Source organism: Neltuma alba, unplaced genomic scaffold, assembly GCF_004799145.2.
Source record: "Neltuma alba isolate B1F8T4 unplaced genomic scaffold, ASM479914v2 tig00010986_pilon, whole genome shotgun sequence".
Classification (NCBI taxonomy): domain Eukaryota; kingdom Viridiplantae; phylum Streptophyta; class Magnoliopsida; order Fabales; family Fabaceae; genus Neltuma; species Neltuma alba.
In genome coordinates this window covers 67,792-88,548 of record NW_021635746.1, presented here as the reverse complement: position 1 = coordinate 88,548, position 20,757 = coordinate 67,792, and the positions used below count along the sequence as shown (strand labels likewise).

General features: G+C 34.6%; 1 protein-coding gene across 4 annotated transcripts; it reads left to right on the top strand.

Annotated features, from left to right (window-relative positions):
- The first annotated feature begins 10,776 nt into the window (after positions 1-10,776).
- Positions 10,777-19,846, top strand: LOC114760546 (peptidyl-prolyl cis-trans isomerase G). 4 transcript variants are annotated; one of them, XM_028949805.1, is made up of 12 exons: positions 10,777-10,882; positions 11,724-13,171; positions 14,093-14,100; positions 14,389-14,564; positions 15,411-15,471; positions 15,579-15,677; positions 16,960-17,054; positions 17,461-17,574; positions 18,158-18,225; positions 18,349-18,459; positions 18,876-19,104; positions 19,468-19,846. In XM_028949805.1, the coding sequence occupies exons 2-12, from the start codon at positions 11,829-11,831 to the stop codon at positions 19,576-19,578; spliced, it is 2,415 nt and encodes an 804-aa protein (XP_028805638.1). In that variant the 5' UTR covers positions 10,777-10,882; positions 11,724-11,828; the 3' UTR covers positions 19,579-19,846. The 4 variants fall into 4 exon arrangements, with proteins under 4 accessions (XP_028805638.1, XP_028805641.1, XP_028805639.1 ...); XM_028949808.1 differs by having other exon boundaries at positions 10,805-10,886; XM_028949806.1 differs by lacking the exon at positions 10,777-10,882 and adding an exon at positions 10,924-11,008.
- The last annotated feature ends 911 nt before the right edge of the window (positions 19,847-20,757 follow it).

Below are 20,757 nucleotides of genomic sequence, written 5' to 3'. Positions count from 1 at the left end.
TTACCTCAAGTAAGTGATTTTAACCTCTAATCTACTTTCTTTCTTGGAATTTCTGAGGATTTTTGGTGGAACTCTAGGTTTTTCTAAGTTGTGATGGAACTGAGGTTTTTGACCAATTGTTTTGAGTTTAATTGATTGCTTTGGGTTAGTTTAAGTATTTAATCGGTGTAGTTTTCTTGGATTTAAAGGATCTTGAATTTTTGGAGTTAGGGTTTATGGAAATGGGAGGTTTATGATTGAGGTTGATAATGTAGAGGTTGATTTTGAGTTTTGTGAATTGGGTTATGTTAAGGAGGGTTAAATTGGATGTTTAATCGGTTTAGATTTGTTGTTGGAACCTTAATTGCTCAAATGGGATGTTTGGGTGTAGAACTCCTATAGTGGGTCCTTGAGGTTATGAATTTTAATTGATATTTAGAAAGGGATTAAGGTTTTAATGGATTGGTATGACCATTGGAGTGTTGCCTTGATAATTATACCCTTTGAGTTGGGTAGAGTTTTGATGGGAGATAGGAATTTTGTGTCCCCAAGTGTTGTTTTGGCCACATTATTAGTTTGAAAGCTAATATATGATGGTTGTGTGTTTGTGTGCTTGTGTAGACCGGTTGTGAGTCTTGGTGGTGCACGGGGCCACATTGTCGGTTTGTTATTCCTTGCTCAGGCGAGAGGTAACCACTTTCCAATCCTTAGTACTTGCTTCTGTGGTATTGTGAGTAGATTTATGTTTTGTGCTCCAAGTAGTAATTATGTTCAAACTATATGTTGTATATAAAAAGGGAAAACCGTCTTGTGGGGTTTTGATTGATGATGAATGAGATCTTGAAATTGTGAAGGATATGCCACTGAATAAAGTTACTTATGAGATGTTTAATTACTATTTGATTAAGGTTTGAGCATGATGCATGATTTGGGAAATGGGTGAGAGTTTTTTATAGATACTACCACGTGGTAAGGCCTCCATTAATGCATGATGGTTGGCTTAGTACGTCCCCCAAAGTGAGGGATAGGCCTTTTGGCTCCCTACGTCCTCCAGAGTGAGGGATAGGCCTTTTATGGCTCCTTACGTCCCCCATAGTGAGAGATAGGCCTTTTGGCTCCCTACGTCCCCCAGAGTGAGGGATAGGCCTATTATGGCTCCTTATGTCCCCCATAGTGAGGGATAGGCCAGGTTCGGCTCTTGAAAATCCCCCAAAGTGAGGGATATGGTTACTGGGATTTGCATCATTTCACTCGCATGAATTGTTATGGCTATCTTGTTAGCATATTATTTGTGAACTGCCCCACTTGACACCTCACGAGCACCTATTTAGTAGTATCTAGTATTGGAAAGGTTGGTTACTGAAACTTTGTCTCACCCCGTGGTTTACAATGTTTTCAGGTGAAGGTTCTCGGCGAGGGCCCTCGGGAAGAGACGCAGAGGCTTGAGCTTGGTTAGCTTTAGGCCTCTAGCATTTATATATGTATGACTAGTATATATTGCCACATTTAGGACTGCTTTTTGAAATATTTGATTACCCGGCTTTGTTGTAAATTGGAGAGAATGTATCTCCTTATTTTGGTTGGCCGGAGGCCATTGCTAGTGTTTTATGAACTCTGGATTATTTTGTTAGGAATCTTTTAGATAGGCTGATGTGATGTGTTTTGTTACCCGGGCCGGAGGCTCGGAGGCCTAGTAAATGTAAATGAATGATTTCAGTTGCATGCAACGAACTTTGAGTTAGAACCGAGTTTGAAAGTCAATTTCTAAAAGTATGAAATTTTCCTTCTACTATGGTAGCTCGTTTTAACAGCTTTCCTTTTCTACCATAGTGGTGGTTTTATGACGGGTTATAATGTTGTGAGGTTAAGGGTTTTTACATGGAGCAGGTGTTGATTTGGGATCATTTTCTCAACAAGACATTGATAGTCACAGTGCAGAGGCTGCAGATCCAGATGCCTTTTTGGAGACTCATGCTTGGCTTAATCAAGATCCTCCAATATTTGACAAGTCATGAAGTCATTTGTCTTAGTGCATTATATTGAGTACTTAGGAGTCATGTAGTGTTAGATTGCTAAGGACTTAAGGAATTTTATTTTGTTAAAACATATATAGTAAACATAATTTTACTATAAATTATGCTAATTATATTTATCATATTATATATATACTATATAACTATTTTTAATTTAATTATTATCTTACCAGTTCGACCGAACGGTCCAACCGTTTGAACCGGTTGAACCATGACCCGCTGCTCTTTCTGGCTCGACTTCCGGTCCGGCTTTTAAAACATTGGTGACAAGTAACTTTCGACGTTTTTTTTTCTTGGCAACTGGACAGGGCCTAGGCCCAACACGGGAAACTAGATAATAGGAGGAGGTCCTGAGCTCGAGAAGCCCATGCAATCCTTGTGTCAAGCTCCCTGGACTGGACATATCCTCAAGATGCTCAAGCAATACTGAATCATATCTTTTTCCATTAAAAAATTATTGATTAAAGAAATGGGAAGAGGAAGAAGAACACTGAATTGCAATTGGTAATTATGGCCAAAAAAATAGAAGAAATCAATTGATGTATTTTTCATATTCTCTCAGTTCCTGATTATATGAGTTAATTGAAAAGAGTTTATGAGAATGGTTATCTGAAGAGTAAAAAAATAAAAGTTGAAGTAAATATCTGGTCATTTAACTTTGTACAAGGTTTCAATTTGATCCTTTAATTTTAAAAAACATAAATTTGGTCCTTTAACCCTAAAATCATTAGGCTTTAATGATATTTTTTTTGTAATAATCATGGATATTTTGAAAATTAAATTTAATATGTTTGTATTTGAGAATGTTTTATTAACATTTAAGATCTTATTGTCATCATTTAAAAAAAAAATTTAGGGTTAAAAGACTAAAAGTATACTTTTTAAAGTTAAAGAACCAAATTAAAATTTTGGACAAAGTTAAAGGACCAAATATATACTTTACCAAAAATAAAAGAGATGAAAAAAGTGATGCACGATGTCTTTAAAGTGTGGACTATATTTTTCTTTAGAATTAGTTCACCTCCACTTATTGGATTGCTCAATGAATTTCCTTTAAGATACAATGAAGACTCTTAAATATGAATTGCATTTTCAAGATTCAAGCCAAGACAACAATAATATTTACAAAGTGATAATTTGACTCTATCAATGTGTTTTATCATTGTGTGTTTGTATTGTGTTGTATCTTTTTTGTCTTTCCCAGATAGAATGATGGAGAGGGGCCTATATAAACTATAGAGTGATGCATTGAAGAGATACCTCTTGGAGTAATACCTCTTCAATTAAAAGTTATAACCATATGTTGGTTCATAAACTAATGTAATTTAAATAACTAAAGGATATTTAATATTTTTTCCATGAAAAGTTACACTTTTTAAATATGTAGGGTTGTCTTAAGAAAACAACACAACCTTTCACTAAGTGGTGGTTACTACTACACCCTTTATTTATGCCTTTAGAAATCAAAATCCTACATAGTTCTTCATATAAATATATATTAACTTATATGAAGACACAACCCTCATATAAATATATTACTCTTCTGATTCTTAATATAAGACCCATTTAATCAGTTTGATTAGATTAAAGAAGTTAGGTAAGTTAGTTAATTATAAAAAGTATGACACGTTTTTCCTAAAATACCGTAATCATCTTTCTTAATACCCCATTTTCCTCTTCTACTTGATTATGGTTGAGGGAGTATCCATAGGGGTAATTTAGAGAAAATTAATAAATATGATAAATGGGTCTTATATTTAAGACCAAAACCAACTCAACAATTGAGTCGTATATTAAGGATCAGAGGAAGTAATTTATATGAGAACACAACTCTTCATATAAATTTATTAATAAATTTACATATAACTTTTCAAAAAATACATCTCTTCAGTTTAAACATATTCCAACAAAAAGTTTGCTTTAATTCTAAATCTAATACTTCAATTTAGTTTGTAAATTTTTTTCCTAAACCATCTCTATTTATTGACTTTGTTAAAGAGATTTTACATTAACAGTGGCAATTATTAAAAGGGTATTTTACCAATACGAGTATAGGCTTATGTTTCAGTTTGACACATGGGTTAGTTGTATATTTAAGCTGTGTCCTTGCATGTACAAGTAAATGTAATTCTCAAATCCTGGGAATAAACCTGAAATATGAATTTACGCTTGTAGTAAAATATATATATTTATGTATTTGATTGTTTTGTATTGCTACTTATAAATTTAATTAAATTAATTTTGAAAATGATACTTATTTATATTTAATTATGTACTTATAAGAAGGTATTAATAATCTGAAAAAAAATATAGATCAGTTGTGAAATTTGAAAGAAAGCTGTAAATATAAGAAGGATCAGTTGGGGAAAAAAAAAGGAAGTAATTTAACATTATAGTTATTCTTAATTAAATCAATATAAAAAGAAATCTAATATTGTAAATTTTTAATTAAAATTAATACACAATGTTAAGAATTATTGTCAAGTTTTAGAAAATTATCATTAAATTCTTAAACATTATAGCTCAATTATGAAATTTGGAAGATAAAGTCAAAAATAAACAAAAACATGTTTGCACACAGCAGTATATAAACCCTCTACATTTATCTCTCTTTTTAGAAACTTGAAATCAACACCCCCAGCAAGTGCAAATTGCAGAGCTAGAGAACATGTTGCAACTCTATCTTGATAAACATTTATTGTTCAAAGAAGTCATCAAGACAATCAAAGAGTTCTAACTTTGATTGTGATCCCGACGAATGCAAGCTCTGGTCTCTGGATGCCTTCCCTGTCACCTGTGTGACTTTGCTCCTTAAAGATGAGGGCTTTGACTACTATCACTGCGACATTCTAATTTCTATCAGCATGAATCTTAAAAGCATGTATGATAGTCTAAAATGCATCAGTCTCAGTGACAAAGTCACCATTACGGTCAAGGATGATGGTGATACTACTTGATTTAGATTTGAACGCCCTACCTATATGTTTTAGGCTTGATTTGTTTTTAATTTCTTGTTTAATAATTCTCTCTATTAGTAATATTAATCAATATTCTGTTCTAATTTTGATTAGAGTTGTTAAGCTTACAATTGTCACTTGCTATACATGTATTATATTCTAAACACTATATAAAGTGTACGAAAATGATTCAATAAAGAAAATGAGTTTCTAGTGAAATATATTTTTGAGTTATATACTTTAGCATGATATCAAAGCTTACCACATCAGCAAAGCTTTAATTATCGATTAAAATAATCTTTTGAAATATCGGCGTGATCTGTCTCCCTTGTAGATTAATAGATCACAAAAGCAAAGTTCACGTCTCTGATACCATACTAAAATTTTAGATAATTTTCAAACTTCAAATTACAAAAATAAACAAATTTGTAAAATATTACTTTGAAGGGAAAATTTTAGTGTCATTGCACGTTCATCTTTACTTCAACAGAAGTTTCTTCCTGAAATATTAATCTGAAGCAAAAATTGATCTTTTGGTTATTTAAGTTTTAACTCAGTTATGATCTAGTCTCTCAACTATAACTCGGTGCGACTTAGTCTCTAAACTTTTAACTCGATTAAAATTCAGACCCTAATTTTTTTCTATTTAATAAATTAATCTTACATGGCAAGAGAGATTGCTGACATATTAAGAAAATGCTGATGTGAGTTCCAAATGAGCTCTACATGGCTCCAAAAGCAAATCGGTGGTGTTCCTTAAACTCCTTAGTCTCCATTGATGAATCAACTCTACAGCTCCATCGAAACACCCCTCCAGTTTATGACCACGAAACAATCTCATCACGAACTAAAGAAGAAATTCCTAACCTCCAGTTTCCTATCATTTCCAGTGTGTGGAACCAAGACCCCTTCTAAACTCATATTAATAGTCATTGGTTGTGAGGTCTCTCTTTGTGCAATATGAAACAATTCGCGGTCTCTTCCTCCCACTCCATCCTAGCAACTTTGTTGGTTTTCTTTATTTTTTTCCCCCCAAATGAGGAGTTACTTTTCAGAGTAAGATCATATTTTTCTGCAAGAAATGGGGAGAGATAAATAGGGAGGGAAGGAAAGAAAGAAATTCCGGCAAGAACTTGAGGGGGGAGCGGAAATGAGGAAGAGAAGTGAGAGGGTTGAGAGATGGAGGAAGAAAGGAGGGATTTTAAATGAATATAGGTTTTGTGAAAGTACGGGCAAAGGTTGAAGAGACTATAGGGAGAGAAAAAGAGAAAAGAGGAGATGTTGATGGAGCTCACAGATGCGTGTGGCAATGTTTTGATGGAGCTGCAGAGTTAATTCATAGATGGGGACTGGGGAGTTTAAGGAACGCCAACGATTTGCTTTAGGAGCCATGTGGAGCTCATTTGGAACACACCAACATTTTCTTAATATGTCAGCAATCCCTTTTGTCATGTAAGATTAATTTATTAAATAGAAAACTAATAGGGACTAAGTTTTAACTGACTTAAAAGTTCAGGTATCGAGTCATAGCTGAGAGACTGAGTCATAATTGCGTTAAAAATTGAAGGATCAAAAGATTAATTTTTCTAATTTGAAATTAAACTAGAAACACCATATAAAATACTATTTGTGAGGGAACACTCTTACCTTTCTTACAATGATTTTTTTAGACATCAAATAGACAAAAAATCGAATGCAATCTCAAATAGTCAAATAAAGGGAAGGAACAAACCAATTTGACGAGGGATCATTGTCTTCTTCAATCTGATAGGCAAATGGATTCAACAAAGGTATATGGATGAGAAGCTAAAGAGAAAAGAAATTGCTGGTATCAAATACGAGAAGAAAGCTAATGGAAAGAAGGGGGGGATAAGCCATGAAACTCACTGTTTGGTTTAAGTAAATCTCTTCCCCCCCTTCTAAATTAACCAGCCAGCCAAAACCAGAGAACAAAACCTTGCAACCTTGACCTCCATGAATCCTGACTCTATTTTACTATCAACATCATCATCTTCCTCCATTCTTCATCACCATCTCCATCTCCATCTACGTCACTCATCTCCTTCACTATAACTATTATCGACGACTTACGCCGTTCACCTCCAACATCACAGGCAGCTTTGGGGAACTGGACTCCATCTTCTTGATCATCACCAATGACTAATGGGAAAGTAGAGAAATGAGGATTTATATCACCCTCTGGTGCTTGGGAAGAGGAATTTTGAATTTTGAATCCAAGAATAATGTAGATAGAGGCGGATTATGACAGCCTTAGGGAAGGGCAAAAGAAGGAGGGATCAGCATGAGTGGCGCTGGTAAAGACTGGAGGAGTGGAAAAGTTTTCTTTTTTTTTTTTTAACAAATAGTTATAGGAGCTGGGGGGGAGAGAGAGGATATGGTATTTATTTATAAAAAATAAATGGGTAATATGAATGAGCCACGTACAAACATTGGCTTGAAATGATACATTGATTTTGGAAGGTTCCTCCCATCCCCTTCTTTACCATCATTTTGACTCCCCTCTAGCCCCATAAATAAAGTAAAATAAACAAAGGACACGTCAAATGCAATTCACGTGACTGGTTAAAAAAAAAAAAGAAGCAATTCACGTAAAAAGAAAAAAAGGAAACTAAAAACAACCAACCGCTTGCAAATATCAAATATATAATTTCTCCAGGTTGGGAAAAGATGTATTTGCTTCATCTTTTATTTTAAGACTAAAATACACTAAACTTCTCTGAACTTAGCGTCACTTATATATTACTACCTCCATCCTAATTTTAAGAGCCAATTGACTAATTTGAGGAAATTAAAAAAGTAAATTGAGTTAGTTATTTGTCCTAAATAGGTGTTGTCTTTCCTAAAATATTATTACTAATCAAATGTATTAACTAGAACTATCATTATTAGAAGGGCTACTTTGGAAAAAATATATATAAACATGAGAGACAAAGTGGATTGGAGTCTTATATTTAGGATCAAAATAAAACTCAAATACAGTTTTATATTAAGGAACGGAGGTAGTATTTCCTTAATTTTAAAAGTTTAAATTAAAGACTTTGATATTTCATGTTTTGATTATCAAGTCCCTTACTATTAAAATTGCCGTTAAAGTTAACTGTTTTTTTTTTTTAAGTTAACAGTTTTTTAATGTCACAATGTTTACATTTTTTATTATACAACATTTCATTAAAAAAAAATTTGATATTTCACATGTAATTTTAAGCATTTTATGCTTTTATTTATTTGAAAAAGACATAGTCTAATACATTTTGAACATTTTTTTAAGCGTCTTATTTTAAGCATAAAAATATATAAAATTACATATTAAATATCAAATATTATTTTTTTAAAATACAATGGTATATAACAAAAAATATAAAAAATATTTCAAGCATGGTTTGGGAGATAAGGAAAGCAGGTTTCATGAGCGAATTCGACGTAATCTCTATCAGAAACATATCATTGAACAGTGAATATACCTGCAGGGGAACCAAATTGTTCGTTCACCCCGGAGCGGAGAAGGAGGAGGTGATCTATCTGGTGATCGCAAACAGGCAAGAGGATTCTTTTCGCAGGTGAGTAAAGAAAAACAATGTTTCCAAAAAGATCTCTAAGTGTTTCCACTCCGACCACATGATTTCTTCTTTTTTGGCCCTTTTATTCTCTGCTTCTTGCTTTTCTGCTTTGGAGGCACTTCGTCTGCATCATCATTTTCTCCCCCAGAAAGGCTTTCACTTGGAGAATCATCATCCTTATCAGAACCGAGTACCAAGTTCTCCACCACATCTTCATCAGTTGCTGTCTGTTTTTGCTGCTTCATCTTCTTTTTCTTTGTTTCTGTAGGATTTCTTACCCTGCACGCAAAGCAATTCTGAGACCAAAGTACAAGGCACACCAAAATTCTTGAAATACATAAATGCTTGTTAATGCAGCCGCGTTCATTAGTCTGTAAATCCATTGTGCTAAGTGTTCAGCAAGCTCTTCAACTACAGAAGAAACGCATGCCTCTTGAAATGCTCTAGTCTTCAGGCTTAGCTTGCTAACCTGATACATTAGAGATCTCAAAAGTTAGATGGAGATGACAAGGATGAGACTGAGAAGGGAACATGGTGTTCATAAAATTTGACTAGCTTGAAGAATTTCATAAATGAAGTATCATAAGACTCATCACACAGTGCCTAAAAGCTCGAAGAATCATATGTAACAGTGTGCTTTCGATCGTTGCTTATGTAGAGAAACAATGTGCCATAAAATCCCAGGCTCATACACCCCAAAAAGTTCAAAAGTATGAAGCATTTTCCCCCAGGATGATTTCATTTAAGCAAATAGCACAAAGTCAAACGACCATAAAAAATGTGCCACTTTGGGAAGCAATTTTGCATAAACGTCGTCATTTTAAGAGAACATACCACTCTGGGAAGTCTGCCTTACAGGTTAACAACTTAGGCTCCCATGCCTTAAGTGATTGCTTGATGAAGGGACCATTTCGATCAGAAGAAAATCTGTTGAGGACGAAATTGAAAGTAACCTTTGAGGAACTGGATCATTGATTTACTTGCAAATTAAAACATATGCATTTGGACTTCACAGAACCAGTGCGATGATTTTGATTGGTTATGCGAAAGAATACTAGAAAGAACATTGAGTAGAGACAAACAGTGCTTAGCTCATAATGTATTTTTCCTGAAGAGGGTAGGAAAAGCAGCCGAAAACAAGGAAGAATATTTAGGCTGGGGTAGAGTAAGGGTCCGTTTGGTACAAGGAATTGGAGAAATGGAAGGAAGGAAGAGGAAAAAAATATTTTAACAAGCTCAACTTGAAAAATTGAAAAAGTATGGCTAAAAACTTTTAATTAAATTTTATTATTATTTTATCTTGTCTCTTCTCTTTATTAAAATTTTAAAACCTTACTTCTCCAAAGCTCATTAAAAATGACATCATTTCATTTTATGCCAACATATAATATAATATTAGAATATACTCCTTCGATCCTTAATATAAGATCCAATTTTTGAGTTAGTTTTGGTCCTAAAGACCAATTTATTATATTTATCAATTTTTTTTAAATTACCCCTATGATACTCCCTTAACCATAATCAAGTAGAAGAGAGATGGGTATTAAGAAATATGATTATGGTGTTTTAGGAAAAATGTGTCACTTTTTTTATAATTAACTAATTTACCTAACTTCCTTAATCTAATCAAATTAGTTAAATGGGTCTTATAATAAGGATTGAAGGAATATCATTTTTTTATTTTGTTGGCCAAGTTTTTTTATTTAATAGTAATTTAAAAATAACTTATAACTGACTCAGGTTAGATATAGGAGCCCCCATTTGACCAAAAAAAAAAAGAAGATATAGGAGCCCCCATTGCCTAAGCAAGTCATTAAATGCAAATTTACCAAGCTTTGCATAATAATTTACCACTCGAGATTGCAAAATGTTTTTTGGTGAGTCCGAGATTGCAAATTTAACAGTGACAATGGGAATAATTTGATAATTACAATTTATTTATTTATTTTTGTTTTTCGATATGAATGACTCCTTCATAGTGGTTTCAAAAATCTGTAGTTTTCCATAAATAATTGCTAAGTTTTGTACTTTAGCATAATTTTCTCAACTTTATTGCGATTTTTTTAAATAATATTTGAGTCAGTTAATGCATTCTTAAATTCAGTTAATAATTTATAATAATTATGATGTCACTATATGGTGTTATTACAATTCCCATAGCAAGCGCCACAAGCCATGAAACTAACATTAAAAATATGAAAAATAGAACAGAAGGGGAAGGCACAAAGGCCGGCGGATGCCACCCTCAAAACGACAGTGGGTACAACGAACGAAGTCTCGAAGTCTCAACATTAGACGGAGGCACACACAGATAAGAGGCTGACCGCTAATCAAGGTGGGTGAGTTCGCGTCACTGATTCTCTTCACTCTTTCTGGGATTTCTAGGGTTTTCTTTGTGTCTACTCTATAAATCCAACTTCCATTCTGTTTGGTTTTTGAGAAAAGCTTACAATGGAAAAAGGTCTGTTGCGTGGATTGCATGTTCATGTTCCCCATTTATGTCCTTTAGTTTTGTTTTCTTTGAATCTGCTCCGCAATAGGTTGGTGGTAAGGTTCTGAATTGCTCTCCAGTATTTTGATTAAGTCGTTCATGGGATACTATTACTCGCTATTTTAGTGCTCTCTTCTCCTTTCGTTCAATCTATTTACTCCTGATTCGTTATTTCTGGTTCTCTTTGAGCATTAACAGCGCAATTGTTCGAATTTTGTTTTCTCACTAATTTAAATTGAAATTGATGTTACTATTAGCCGTGAAAATGTTTACCAACTTCTTTCCGGATGTCTCCTGGAGTTTTTATTTGCTACTGTATCCTCGATTGCTGGGGAAGAAACTTCAAGATTCTAAATTTTTCATATCCCATGATTATTTGCTTAAGACGTAGCCACATGGCTTAGACTTCGCAATTGTCTGTAAATTTGTGTTGCGGAAAAGGATTAAAATGCAATTGGGATATGCATTCTTGCAGCTATATTTGTTGATTTGGTGCTTATTGTTAAGTTCATTGATTCATAAATTATGCTTGCGATCACTTCTTTCTATTCTAGTATCTTCTTGGCATCCTTCTGCGTACGAATAAATCTGTTTGTTTGTGGGCTCTTTAGTATAATTTTGGGTCAATGCATATGTGGCATGTGACATTATCGTGCTCATATAATTTGCAAAATTGTCATTTCAGGTTTCAGCTTGCAACTTTATATGTGTAACCAATTGACGGTAGGCATATATTGTCTATCAAACTAGTTTGTAATCAGAAGTTTTATGTCTGCACTGGGCTTTCAATATGAGTGGTGCGCCTAAGAGACCTCATGAAGAGACTGTTCATTCGTCATCAAAGCACTCGCATGATGATTCGGGTTCATATTCTAAATTACCTTCATCTGTTTCAAATGAGTACCATGTCCCTTATGATTTAGGTCAGGATTCGAGGGTGACAAAGACACCCCGTATAGAATCTCGTGATGCAGACAGAAGATCTCCTCTCCACTCAATATATCGGATCCCATCTTCAACTGAGTTACATGGAGATCATCCTGGAAGTGCTGAAAACAGGATGGAATCAAGGGATTCCAAGGAAGTTAGAGATCCACGGGTTGAAAACCGTGACATAAAGACTGAGAAGAAGGAATTGCATGGTGAGGCAAGGAGGGATTCTCAGAGTTCTAAAAGTGATAAGGATCTACGTGTTGAGGGAAGAGGAGATGACAACAAGGATATCAGATATGATCGAGACAGTCATAATGATTCAAAGGGTGACATTAAGACAGAGAAGGATGGTTACGGTGCAGTAAGTAGCCACTTGAATTGGAAAGAATCTAAAGAATACCATAGGGGAAAGAGATATTCTGAGTCCCCCGGTGGGAATTTGGACTCCTGGCATATGTCACGTGGAAATTCACAAGGTCCTCTCGAGGTTGGGAAGGACAGTTCAACAGCTGAAGAGAGAGATTATATGGAAGCTCATGAGGCGGTTGGAGAGAACAAAGTTGATCCAAAAGGTGAAGATAAATTTAAAGAGAAAGATAGAAAAAGGAAGGATGTGAAGCATCGGGATTGGGGGGAGAGGGAAAAAGAAAGAAGTGAACGTAGAAGCAGTACACCTGTAATCAATACGAGTGGTGACAACAAAGAATCTTCCAAAGAAGATAGAGATGTTGAAAGGTGGGATAGAGAGAGGAGAGATCTTCCTAAAGATAGGGAAAATTTGAAGGAGAGGGAAAAGGACCATGTTAAGAGGGAATCATGGAATGGAGTGGAGAAACAGGCTTCACATATTGAGAAGGAAACTGGTGATGGATCAGTTAGAATGACAGAGCAAGAAAATGCTGTACCAGAGCAGAAGAAACAGAAAGATTTTGAAAGCTGGAAAAATGTTGATAGGGAGGCTAGAGAAAGGAGGAAAGAAAGGGATAATGATTTAGAAGGAGATAGACCTGAGAAGCGTATTAGGTGCCCTGACAAGGAATCAGATGATGGATGTGCTGATGGGGAGGGAGCAACAGAAAAGGAAAGAGAAGTATACAATTATAGTGTTCAGCAGCGTAAGAGGATGCAACGATCAAGGGGGAGTCCTCAGGTGGCTAATCGTGAACCTCGATTTAGATCTCGTGCGCAGGACAATGAAGGGTAATTTTTCCCTTATCTTGCATTTTTATCATTTGGAAACTTTATTATAAGTATCTTTTCCGTTTCCAAAATCATGTAGATGCTTCCATATTGATTTTAATTTATGTAATATGTTACTTGCATAAGCTGAAGCTTCAAAATCCTGGAAAAAGTTGTGAATGATATGATTTTTTTTTTTTTTATTTGGCAGTCCTTTTTTTTTTAATTCTTATTTTCAATTGGGAGGACAGTAATCTCTTTTAAAAATAATCTTCACAATATGGCACAGTAGCAGTCAACAACTGATATGAAAGGTCTTTTTGCATTTGCAAGTTGATAATAGAGAAAATAAAACTGTTTGAGTTATAAGCAGGCATTGCACCATTTATATAATTCTTGCACTAATATATTTGAAACACAAGTTTACCTGACTAAAAACCTTCTTATGGGTTATGTTATTATGCCATCTTATATCTTGGGCCTTTGGAGGACCAGGCTTATGCTTTGGGGTTCATGTATAATTATTTCCGTATTTTTATTGTTTTGAGAGTTCTTTGGTGTTTATATTTTACATTTTTAAATAAAAAAGGAAATTTATTGATGGTAAGATATATTGCTGCATTAATTTTTGTTTCTAATCTGAAGAACCAGTTTTGGAAGAAAATGGACCATATTTAATTTGCATTTACTACTTTCTATTGACTATTGATTCATAGACAGAATGAAGCCTTGGTATATTGGACAAGCTTCGGTTGATCTTTCTTTCTTCCTTCCATACGCTTTGGACTTTGAAGTACCTTATCTTTAATTTTGGGTGGTACACAAGTTGATTATTGTACACGTTGATTGAATTACACTTTTTTCTGTACAGAAATAATTTCGTAGACTGAGTCTTTCCTGTAGTTTGTTTGATAATTACTATATGGTTTGTTTATTTTGCAGGTCTCAAGGTATGCTGTCAAATTTGGCTCACTTGCTTGAAGTTTTCTGGCTTGTCATAGACTAATGAATATGTGCCTTCATGAAATAACTTTTGTTGATCAGAAATTCTCTAGTTGGTACACTGTTGCATTCAACTTTGAGGAACAGTGACTTGTTCAAAATTAGTTTCTTTTTGAACTTTATCGTGTGTTACCATGTGATGGTAAATTTTTTGTGCTTATTAATGAAAAAGGCTGCATGCCTTTTTCAAGACTATGCCTTGCATGTCCTCTATATTTAGGTTTCTGCTATTTCAGGGAAAGTAGAAGTATCATCTGTTGTTTATAAAGTTGGTGAATGCATGCAAGAGCTGACAAAGTTGTGGAAGGAATTTGGATCACCTCAAATGGAAAAAACTGGTGAAAGCACTAATAATGGTCCAACCCTTGAAATTCGGATACCAGCTGAGCATGTTACTGCTACTAACCGCCAAGTAAGATAATAATGCTTTGTATTATGGTTGACTTTTTATTTTTGGGAAGGGGAGAATTGATGGCAGTCTTCCCCATACACTGAACGCTTGTCATACTTGGTGCTGCCAAGAAATTTTTCTTTTGTTTTTTTGTCTTTTTTTGCCATTGATATGTTAGCTTTGTGAAATGTGGTTGTATCATCTAAGTTTGGATGTATTAGTTATATGCTATAAGACGATGTTAGGATTATAACTTATAGTTGTTGAGTAGTGATATTTTTATTCATATCAAGCTATTTCACGTCTTTTCCCTCCCCTTGTTTGCTTTCTATTTGTTGATGTTTTTCAACCCCCCTTTTCCCCAAAACTAAAAAGCTGTCCCTTCTGATTTTACCACCTAGCCAATGTGACTTATGATGTTATAAATGAAAGTTAATGTACTTGCTGTAGTTGGTTACGGCAAGTTTGTTAAGCATTATGGTTTGAATTATGTAAAATATGGTTGAATGGGAACTTTTAAGTATTATATAATTCAGAACTGGAAAAGAAGGAAATTTTCTTACGTCACTCTTAGAGCCTAGAGAGAAGAAAGTTGGTTTAAAGACCTTTTATATCACTTACTTGTCCAACACCCCCCCCCAAAAAAAAAAAAAAAACCCAACCTCTTTTCTTTTACTTCCTTTTTGAGTTGGAGACGAAGGGAGGAGATGCTATTGTTGAGCTGATGAACTTATCCAGGGAGATGGAAGTCTTTTATTTGTCGTTTCTGTTTGGTTACTATATAATTGAAATAACGATGGGATAAAATTTTAATGCACGTTTTTCTGATTATGTTTACCATGTCTTATGTTTAATTGATATGTTCAGGTTAGAGGAGGCCAGCTATGGGGGACTGATGTGTACACGTATGACTCAGATCTTGTTGCTGGTATGTATTGTTTAGAATATAAAGGTGTCAACTTCTGGTTGCTTGTTCCAGGAGGCTTCATGTTTTGGAATTGAAACTAGTACTGATGTTGCAATTTTGTTGCACAGTTCTCATGCATACAGGTTACTGTCGACCAACAGCTTCTCCACCTCCTGCTGCAATACAAGAGCTGTCTGCTGTCATTCGGGTGCTGCCTCCTCAGGATTGTATGTCCATATGGCCCTATCGTCCTTGACATAAAACTTCTTGATATGAAGGGTCTGAAAGATTTCCAGGGGACAGTTGCCATGTTTTCTGACCATACTTTGGTTATATTATTAATGTCATTGGTGATTTTTAAATCCCTCTATGGTCTGGAAGAAAGAGATGAGAATAAGTTTATGTTATTATATCATTGCTTGCTTATATGGTGAATATTAGATATATTCTGGTTGACTTTTGGTTTCGCCATTGAGTACCTTATGAATCTGTTTAATTGTCTAGAATGTTCAATTCATCAAAAATGACGATGAAAATATTAAGTTAAACTTAACTATAATAGGCTGGTCATAGCTATTGCCCTCATCTTTTTTCCCAGTATGGATTTACAGAGGAATAGTAGACCTCTTTTAGCTAATTTTTTCTCTGATGTATTTTTTTAACCATTTGTATGTGTATTCTAGCCTTCTAAGAGAATCACTTAGTTTTTTTTCATTATTCAACAAAAGGAGGAGGGAAGTATTAATTTATTAAATTTGTTAAACGAACGAAAACTTGGCAGCCTACTGTGGATTTGGATCAAGAATGATTTTTTTTTTTGGGTCTGGAGAAATCAAAGAAGAAAGCTATTAGGAACAGTGAAGATAGAAGTACTAAGAAGCAACAAAGGAGTGGAAGATTTGGAAATTTTGCCCTTATGTAGAGACTGAAATATGAACAATATGTTTTGAGGGTCGATCTTGCTGATTGGAGATTTTGTAATTACAAATTGTGTGAACTAAAGAAAGGTTGGGAGAGAAGGATGAACGGACAAGAAAAGGAAGAATAAGATTGATACCTTTTGGGCTGAGGTCTTTATCTTTACGGTAGATTTGTAAGGTTTTAATGAAAAATTTTGATGACATCAAATCTAATACTAAATTTAATAATAGGAATAGGAAGAATTGGGAACATGCAATTTTCCATGAGGTTTAGACATGGTCTTGAAATTTAAAGTGGAAGGGTTGGCTCTTCTCAACTAAGAGGTACTTAAATGTGCCAATAATAAAGGAACTTCTTGTATCTCACATAATTACGACTACTGCTGCAAGTTTATTGGAACTTTGTTATTTATGTAACCGAATGCATTGCTTTAAGACTTTTCTCTGTCTGTCTATGACCTTTTAGGGACAAATTAGCCACATTCCTGCCTATCTCCTTCCTTTTATCTATTGTGGTTATGGATATTGCTGTTTCCATTAGAGCTTTATTTGGATAATGTAAATATTTTGGTTTCATAAACAATGTTAGGTTATATTTCTACCTTGAGAAACAATGTTCGCTCTCGCGCTTGGGGTGCTGCAATTGGTTGTAGTTATCGAGTCGAGCGGTGCTGCATTGTGAAGGTACTGACAAATTACTGTAAACTTTTGTCATATTTCACAATTTTTTCCCTCAAGTTATGTGATCTCACATGCGAATTTGCTTCTACATTTACGTTATTTAATTTAGTTTGTAAGAAATATATCATCCTTATTATCTCGTACTTCCACTTGTCTAATTTTTAGAGCTGCAGACTACTTCATATTTTAATTTTTTGCTCACATTTTATATTGATTTGTCTGATTGAGGACGTAATTTTTGAAGGGTCTGTTCTTGCTAGGAATGGTTGTTCACGCTTCTCTACACCTGTGTTTTGGCACAAGCATGTGCATGTACATATTTATAATCATGTCATTGGTTTGGTCAGGCAATTCTCAATCTTTAGAATTTGATGGTGATTTTAACTGTGTTTATTTCACTGGTTTGCAGAAAGGAGGTGGAACTATTGATCTTGAACCATGCCTTACTCATACGTCAACAGTTGAACCTACCCTTGCTCCATTGGCTGTTGAGCGGACAATGACCACTAGGGCTGCAGCTTCGGTTTGTCCCTCTTCTAATTCAAACCTTTTGCTTTTAGAAAACTATTTTAGACTTATTACTACCGGTTCCATTTGTGTTTTCTGCTGGATATGAGTTGACTCTGAAATTGTTTATCTTTTACTTGACACTATTTGTGTGTTGCAACTGTATTTCTTGATTTTTTGACTCTGTCATCTCCTTATATGCTCCTTTTAATTTTATTTATTGGTTGATTTTATGGTTGCTGAATTTGTGGGGTTTAAGGTGGTCATTATGATTTTAAACGTTAATTCCTATGTACGTAAAGCTTAGTCCATTTTAATCAATAAAAACATTAGAGCCCCGTAGCTGCAGATTCTCTTGTTTGTCTCTTCACCAAAAGCATCGAACAGTTTGTTTTGTGCTGTTTCATTTCAATCTATGGGACACTTAGTTTTCTTCTTTATCTTTTTTCAGGCCTGTCTACTATGTTTTGGTAAAAAATATAGATTGTCTGCTTTGATCATATCACGCTTGACATTTTCCTGACTGATAACAGCCAATAAAATATTTGTGATTCTGATTAGACGTTTCCATCTTATCCGATGGACTCCATATTCTGCAGAATGCATTGCGTCAGCAAAGATTTGTTCGAGAGGTTACCATACAGTACAACCTCTGCAATGAGCCTTGGTATGTTGTCTTGAGTCTCCAATCTTTCTGTGCTTTTCTAATATTTTGCTATTTCAAAAAGCGTTATAATTTTTTCAAAACTTTTTTTTTTTTACTCATCTAAATTCTGCTGATACTCATCAGGATCAAGTACAGTATAAGCATTGTAGCTGACAAGGGTCTGAAGAAGTCCCTCTATACATCTGCTCGTTTGAAGAAGGGAGAAGTTTTGTATTTGGAGACCCATTCGCGGAGGTATATTTTGCTTTGCAGTTCCTGTCCTAGATGAGTGATTCCTAATTTCCTATAGGTCTGATTGCTTTTATTTAAATTTTAAACATGAGTGATTGCCTAGATGGTGCATGCAACAAGAATGTGCTTATGTTGTGGAATCAAAGAGAATCGTTGTCCCCTTTTTTTTTTGGGGCCCGGTGAAAGTAGATGTTTGAGGCATTGAACAAAATTTTAGCACTTTCAGTCTTGCTCTAAGTTATAATTTAGTTATTTTATAAGAAAGTAACTGTCTAGTTTACAGAATTCAGAGTCCATTCAGAGTCCTTGGTGGTAATCCTGAAAGGCTTACGGTCTGTTTTCTCCTGGAAGTCTGAGATTTTAAAGTCAAAGACTCATCCTGTGGATTTTCCCCCTAATTATTAGTCAATTCCTTGTAGATATGAGCTTTGCTTTACTGGAGAGAAAATGGTCAAAACACCAGCATTGCAATCACATGACGCAGACATTGAAAAGTCTCAAAATCACCACTCTCATTCTGCAAATGGTGATAAATCTGACAGTGATAACGTCATGATTGATGTATTTCGATGGTCTCGTTGTAAGAAGCCTCTGCCACAGAAAGCAATGCGAACGATTGGGATTCCTCTGCCCCTTGAATATGTGGAGGTACTTCCAAATCACGTATTTCATTCGTTTCACTTGCCTATGAATAACCTCTGTTGAATTCTCCTCTCAATGTAAGAAACTCCTATACAATTTTTTGGAAGTTTGCTGATGCCTCTACTGATTTAATTTCTTTAGTTGGTACGCAGTATGCTTGCTCTGTTATTCCTATTACCAGCTTATTGTTAAACTTGGTTTTCATGTTGTCCAATTTTAGTAACTCGTGAGATTGGTAGTTGAGACGAACTCTTGAGCCTCTCGTGTGTCCCAAAAATTTTTTCCTCTATTTTCCAGTTTCAAGTATATGTAACTCCTTGCCCTTGTTTTAACATTGCAACTTGGTTATTTTGCTCTTTGTGATTTTAGGTATTGGAGGAGAATTTGGACTGGGAAGACCTACAGTGGTCACAGACTGGTGTCTGGGTTGCAGGAAAGGAATATACACTTGCACGGGTGCATTTCTTGTCCATGCATTAGTCCATAGTTTTTCCCTCTCTCTTTTTTTTTTTAAACCTTCAAGTGGGGTGGGAAAATGGGGTAATGTTATATACTATATCACATACAAATTTTTATGTATCTACAACTCTATGCTGTTGTAATTTATAGGGCATAGGAGAATTACTTGCTGTATTTTTTCTTCTTTGTATTTATTTCTGGTTATTCTTGCGTATGGGCCATTATTGCTGGCATTTTAATTTGTCCTATTATTCGTGGGTTGAAATAATAACAAGTTAAATTTTGGGCATGGTCAAGATAGATAGTGACGAGATGAAAGGCTCTTTAGCACCAATTTTTTTTTTAAAAAAAAATACAAAGCATCGATGTTTGTTTTAGGTCAGACTGGGTTAGCATAAGAGGTGCGTGTTTATTGGATTGTTTGAGATAATCTTTCTTTTGCAATGATTTCTTGTAAAACATTAAATTTTACTTGAGGGGTTTTTTACACAAGTCAAAACAAAACTCTCAAATACATATATTGTAAAACAATTTTCAAAAAGTTAATTCAAACACTTAATTTCCTGATACAAATGAAGCTGCTAGTTTCATTTTAGACCTTGATGTTACGTGCAAAATTGTGCATATTCTCATTTTCATATCTCCACATTCTTGACTCCCTTTATGCACAAGAACTTGTGAAGAAAATATTACATGTGATTATTGTAAAAAGTAAGACGCAAAGAATAATTTCACCAGAAAACACAAAATGGAAAAATAACTAGGCGTTCGGATGTACATTTTTATGGCCCGGATGCATGATGTTTGTATTGGTCCTTTTTTTAAAAAATATTTGTCCATTTAGCTGTGGCAGAGCAGAAGGGCGAGAACAAGGCCCAACTTAGATCCCCATCACTGATGCTTGGAGGGATCATTCATCATACCTAAGAAAAAGAAAAGACATAAACATTTGTTATTTTTTAAATACACGATTGTATTACTATAAAAGATCTCTTACATATCTATGCAGGCGCGCGAGTAACTGCTACTTTGAATTTGTTACCCCCCCCCCTCTCAGAGTGTGATATTTAATTTCTTTTCACTAAAAAGATACTTCTATTTAAAATAGAAAGTTAAAACAAGTGACATTTGCAGTATTTGTCATAGTACAATTGAAAATAATCCCTATCACCCCATCAAAGAATTGGCAATAATAAACCT